Source organism: Lipotes vexillifer, unplaced genomic scaffold (genome assembly GCF_000442215.2).
Source record: "Lipotes vexillifer unplaced genomic scaffold, Lipotes_vexillifer_v1.1 scaffold29, whole genome shotgun sequence".
Classification (NCBI taxonomy): Eukaryota; Metazoa; Chordata; class Mammalia; order Artiodactyla; family Lipotidae; genus Lipotes; species Lipotes vexillifer.
Window position 1 is genome coordinate 572,107 of NW_006776904.1, and position 6,274 is coordinate 578,380.

Sequence of the window (6,274 nt, forward strand, 5' to 3'; positions counted from 1 at the left end):
TAGTTACCTAACACTTTGAGCTTGATGGTGGCTGATTTGGAGCCACTTGCGTTTTCGGCAGTGATGGTATAGTCCCCTGAGTCTTTCCGATTCACGCTGAACAGCTCCAGGGTACACAGGTTCCGCTGCGTGGCCATCTTGATGCCTTCTGATGCTTTCAGCGGCGTCCCGTCCTTCTTCCAAGAGACTGTGGGCATTGGTTTACCAAAAACAGTAGCATCCAGGCAAACATTAGTTCCAGCTTTCACAGTGAGCAAAGATTTCATAGCCACACTCAGGTCTATCCTGGGAGGAACTGGAAAGAAATAAGATAAAAGGATTTAATACATGCAAAGCTATATTATATAATTCTTACTGATAAAAGTCGGAAATTCATACGCTGTCTTTTTCAAGGTGGGATTTTTTTAAAGTAACATATTCATTATAAAAGAAATGCCGAAATTTGATAACGCTGAAAGTATAAAGAAAAAAGTAAAGATCGCCCATCATTCCAGCATCCTTAAAGCTTCACTCTTATCATTTTGGTGCATTTCTTTGGCATCTTCTTGTGCCTGTGCCTGTGTATGTTTAAAATTATGCGGTCCACACAGTTTTGTATCCTGTTTTTTAGTTTAGCATATTATTAAGATTCTCCATAATCATTTTTTAGTGTCTGCATACAAAGTACCTATCATTTTACTTGTCCTTATTTCCGTAGGTGTAGATTTAGTGGTTTTTTTTTTTTTTTTTTTTTTTTGGCGATATGCGGGCCTCTCACTGTTGTGGCCTCTCCCGCTGCGGAGCACAGGCTCCGGACGCGCAGGCTCAGCGGCCATGGCTCACGGGCCCAGCCGCTCCGCGGCATGTGGGATCTTCTCGGACCGGGGCACGAACCCGTTTCCCCTGCATCGGCAGGCGGACTCTCAACCACTGCGCCACCAGGGAAGCCCTAGATTTAGTTTTTTATTAGGAGAAATATACATTATGAGTGCTGTCCACCTTTGCCTGTAATGTTCAACAGAATCTTACCATTTTCTGCCATGATAGTCACTGGATCAGAAGGTTCAGAAGGCTGGCTAATGTTTACCGCAGTCTTGGCAATTGCTCTAAATTGATACTGAGCGTTCTCTTCTAGGCCAGTAGCTGTGTACTCTTCCTGGGGAATCTGGTGAGGTGAAGTATTACACCGTACCCACTTATCACCAGGAAGTTTGCAAGCTTCTACGAAATAGCCAGCAATTTTGCTGCCTCCATCATGCTTTGGACGGGCCCAGATGAGGGACACAGTACTCTTGGAAACATCAATAACTTCAGGCTTTCCAGGAGGATCTAAAACCAAAAGAGATATTCTCAGCATTTATGTTAACAGCAGAAATTTTAAACTCTGTGTTTCACAGTATCACCCAGAACGTATTCCTGAATGGAAATAGTAACCTTCAGAGACTCCAAGATTTAAATGTGTCCTCATAATACTTAAAAAAAAAAAAAAAATTACTCACCAACTGGTGTTCTCGCAGTTACATATTCAGTTGGTTTGCTGGGTGGGCTGGGTCCAGCTTTATTTAGGGCATAGATTCTGAATGAATACTCAAGGCCTTCTACCAGGCCAGCACAGGGATATTCAGTTGACCGGACAGGGGAATCGTTAGCTTTCACCCAGAGCAAACTGTTTCTTTCTTTGCGTTCAATCAGGTAGCCGGTAATGGGGCTCCCTCCATCACTGTCTGGTCTATCCCACGCCACAAATATGCAGTCTTTGTTGACTTTAGTGACTCGTGCATTCTTGGGTTCACTGGGAACATCTGGAGATGAAGTTCAGGGAAATATCAGTTTCTAGCCTAAGTAACAGACTAGAAAGAAAACACAATTTTTTTTTTCTTCCTGAAAGAAACATACCAAATGGGAACTTAGCCAGCATCTTTGGAGATGTGAGAGGCTCTGAAATGCCAAATCGATTCTCAGCACGGACCCGGAAGATATACTCTTGGCCTGGGATCAGTTTTCCAACCCTGCAGGAAGTTTTTGTCACCGAAGCTAGCGCTGTCACCCAGTCACCCCTGCTCACGTCACACTTCTCCACTATGTAATTGGTGACGTTACTGCCTCCGTCCTCCAGGGGGATGTGCCAGGACAGGGAGCAAGCATCGGCATCTATGTCAGAAATGTCAAACGGAGGCTGAGGGGGTCCAGGAACGTCTGCATGAACCGAGAGGAAAGAAATGTAAGGATAGGGATTTGACTGTAAAATATGTTTCTGATACTCATATTTGGATGGCCATTTGTCTAACACGTAACCTACCCATGACGATAACTTTGATTTTCTGAGTGTCTGTCCCAGAACTGTTTTCTGCAGTGAGGCTATAGTAACCGCTGTCTTTCCTAGTAACATCTTTTATGATCAGAACTGAAGAATTGTCTGCTTTATGTACTGCCAGGTGGCTGGATGTGACAACTTCATCTTCTCCTTTTTTCCATTTACAGATCGGATGAGGCTTTCCATACACATGGGCTTCAATTCGGAGTTTCTTCCCAGCTTTGATAATAATTTGCTCTGGCATAAGGATCTTGGGTGGCACTAAAAGTAAGATGAAGATACGTTAATTTGGCAGGGAGGTTACATTTCCTCTGGTGGGGAACTATACTAGTGCTTTTCAAATTGTGGATTGCAACTCATTAGTGGATTCAGATTAATGTTTGCTAATACTGCTAATACTTTTTAAAGAGAATGGGATTGAAGCGAATTGAGAATATCTGAGGCCAGCATACATGATAAGAATGGGTGTTGCTTTAAGAAACTTTTTCTAAGTCATATATATGTACGTGTGTCCTGTGTCATGATTTAAGGTGTATTTACTACCTGTTGTGGGTCCAGATGTTTCCCAACCACTGTTCTCTACTATATTTCAAATACTTCTGGAACTAGCTTCTTCAGGGATAAACCTCTACACGTCAAAAGAAAATCCTCATAAACTTTTATCGCATGGAAAACGACTCTGACTACTTACACAGCTGTGCTTTGGCTTCATACACTCCCTCAGCTTCTCTTGGCAAACTGACTCCAACGGCATTTCTGGCCGCTACCCTAAATTTGTATTTCTTTCCTTCCTTGAGGCCGGTGACGACAAGGCTGAGGTCTTTCACCACCGAGTACTCTGTCCAGCGACCTGCAGGCAGCTCTTCGTCTCTGTAACTAACGATGTAGCCGTCGACCTTAGCACCTCCATCGCGCAGGGGAGGTAACCAGGCTAACGCAGCGCTGTTCTTTGTCATTTCAGTAACTTCTAGTTTCCTGGGGGGATCCGGCTCACCTAGAAGAGAAAACCACGCAGGTAACCTAATCCATCCCTTTGGAAATATGCATAAGTGCTTTCGTATGCCACTTGCTTCAAAGTATATGGAAACTGTGGTTCGGGATGTTGAAAGTAAAAAGGACACGGATGAGTCGGATCAAAAAAGTCTTCAGTGAGCGAGTTAGATATTTATTTGTACTGTTTAGGTTTCTACAAGTGAAGGCCCTTTCATTAGTGGAGTAAGATGTTTCGGTATCTTGATTTTGCTGAGGTCGGGGACTGGAGTTAAAAGGAGGGAGAAAGGGGCTTCCCTGGTGGCGCAGTGCTTGAGAGTCCGCCTGCCGATGCAGGAGACGCGGGTTCGTGCCCCGTTTCGGGAGGATCCCGCGTGCCGCGGAGCGGCTGGGCCCGTGAGCCATGGCCACTGAGCCTGCGCGTCCGGAGCCTGTGCTCCGCAAATGGGAGAGGCCACAACAGTGAGAGGCCCGCATAACGCAAGAAAAAAAAAAAAAAAAGGAGGGAGAAAGGATGTAACTTACTTAGAGGATCTGTTGCGAGCACTGGTTTGGGGATGTCTGTTGGGACGCCGGGGCCATACTCATTGACAGCAGTTACTCTGAAGAAATACTCAGTCCCAGGGACAAGATTGGTGACGTGGAAGCTCGTTTTCTTGACTTCTGGGGTGACTGTCGACCACGTCTTTCTATCTGCCTCACGTTTCTGCACAATGTAATGTGTCACTTGGCTCCCACCATCGTTCTCGGGAGGGGCCCAGGAAATGTGGCATGATGTTTTAGTGACATCCGAAACTTTTAAATCAGACACGGGTCCAGGAGTATCTGTGAGGGACGACAAAATCATATATACGAGTCCCCTCAGCCTCCTTATTAACTAAGGCATTTTTGAAGGGGAGGAAGACGCTTGTTTATAACCCACCTAATACTCTGACATTCACGAACACGGCCTTTTCTCCTGCCAGGTTCACAAGCGTCAGGGAATATTTTCCTGAGTCATCACGGGTAGAATTGGGGATGACAAGGAAGGCCATAGTATCAACCAGATCAACTTGTCCCTTTCTGACCACGTTATCAATACCCACTTTTCGCCAAGTGACCTTAGGGGCTGGTCGCCCTCTCACTATGGCAAATAGTCGAATAGGGCATCCTGCTCTCACTGTGACCAGTTTTCTCATGCTGGCGTCCAAATCAATCTCCGGAGGTTCTGCAAATGACACGAAAGCCGTCAGTTGACTTCAGAATGTGGGGAAATCATGTGAGAAGTGAAACATGAATGAATCAAGTGATAACATAGGGCCTCACCTAGGATTTCTTTAGGTTTTATAGCGTCCTTTAGTTCTGCAGGGCGCCCAATGCCAACTTGGTTTTGGGCACAAACCCTGAACTCATATTCCTGGTTTTCATCCAAGCCGGTCACGGTAAATTCCATGCGGATGAGTTGCGCTGCAGCACTACACCTTTTCCAGCCTTCATCAGGTGATGTATCTGGTCTCTTTGGTCTCATTTCCACAACATATCCAATGATTGGTGCGCCACCGTCATACACCGGTTTTCCCCACCCAAGAGTTACGGAACTTTTGGTTGTATCAACCACTTTGAGATTGGTCGGTGGACCAGGTGGTTCTGAAAGTAAATTATATAAGAATAAATTTACACATGGTTAACGACTACTAGTGATACGTTAATGAGTAATTCTGTATAGTCCATCCTTAATTAACCACAGATAGTACGTTCAATTTCTCAATTACTCAGTCCTCCTTATTTTCCTTCATAAAATTAGAATCTACCATTGTTTGTACATTTTAGGCGATTTGGTAAAAGATCTATTTGGAAAACTGCTGGCTAAGATTAAAGTTTTGATGCTGTGGATTTGACTTATTTGTCTAATACCTCTGTGCCTGAGATTAAGAGTTGGTGTAATACCAGAAAAAGCAAGAACATCATACCTATGGGGTCTTTTGCCACCACTGGCCTTGATGGCAAGCTTGGTTCTCCAATTCCAACTTCATTTTCTGCCTTGACACGGAACTGATATTCATGTCCTGGGAGGAGATTCTGTACTTTCAAACGTCTCTCAGGGATCGCACTCTTGTTGACAGGGACCCATCGTGTTGAATGTTTTTCCTTTTTCTCCAAGTAGTATCCCGTGATGGACTTTCCGCCATCATATTCAGGTGGCGTCCAAACCACAGTCATCTCTTCTTTGCTTACTTTAGTGACTTCTGGGGGGTCAGGGCGACCAGGTCTATCATATTTGGTTTTTGCAATGACTGGTTTACTTTCTGTTGGAGGCCCTGTGCCTATTTTATTTTCTGCACGGACTCTGAAAATATATTCATTCCCTTCTATGAGACGTGTTACTGTAGTACCAGGTGTTAAGATAGTAGCAGAAAAGGTAGACCAAACCATCCTCTTGCTCTCACATTTTTCTAAAATATAATTTTGGATTTCACAGCCACCATCGTCCTCTGGTGGATCCCAGCGAAGAGAACACCTGTCACTACACACATCAACAATTTTCAGATTTCTTACAGGCCCAGGCTTATCTAAAACATTGACAGTGGCAAAGGCCACAAAACTGCCAGCTATGTTAGTTGCTGTAATTACATATTTACCACCATCACTTCGCTTTGCTTTAGTAAGAGAAAATTTAGATGAATCTCCGCTGGTAGCAATCTTGACCCTTGGTGATCTTGTTAAGTCTGTCGCATCTTTGTCCTTGGTCCATGAAACTTCTGGAAATGGTTTGCCTCTAACACTTGCCTCAAGTCGAATGGTGTCCCCTGCTTTGACAGTTAGCACACCACTTAATTTCAGATCAAGTACTGGTTTCTGCAAGTCTTCCTTTACAACAACTTCCTCTGTCTTCACCCAGTCACTTTCCCCACCTTCATTCTTCGTTTGCACTCTGAACTCATAAATCTGGTTTTCAACACATTTGTCAACCATGTAGTGGGTTTCTTTAATGCTTCCTTTATGCACTCTTTC

At 44.3% G+C, this 6,274-nt stretch overlaps 1 protein-coding gene across 1 annotated transcript in view; it reads right to left on the reverse strand.

Moving 5' to 3' along the window:
- Window positions 1–6,274, reverse strand: part of TTN (titin) — a 284,036-nt gene that overhangs the window by 56,613 nt on the left and 221,149 nt on the right. Inside the window, exons 287-296 of the mRNA XM_007450732.1 lie at window positions 5,233–6,269; window positions 4,589–4,909; window positions 4,206–4,490; window positions 3,809–4,108; window positions 2,985–3,287; window positions 2,279–2,554; window positions 1,876–2,175; window positions 1,479–1,781; window positions 1,009–1,308; window positions 8–295 (exon numbers count right to left, since the gene is read on the reverse strand). Of these exons, the coding sequence (XP_007450794.1) occupies window positions 8–295; window positions 1,009–1,308; window positions 1,479–1,781; window positions 1,876–2,175; window positions 2,279–2,554; window positions 2,985–3,287; window positions 3,809–4,108; window positions 4,206–4,490; window positions 4,589–4,909; window positions 5,233–6,269 (3,713 nt within the window). The remainder of the gene's footprint in view (window positions 1–7; window positions 296–1,008; window positions 1,309–1,478; window positions 1,782–1,875; window positions 2,176–2,278; window positions 2,555–2,984; window positions 3,288–3,808; window positions 4,109–4,205; window positions 4,491–4,588; window positions 4,910–5,232; window positions 6,270–6,274) is intronic.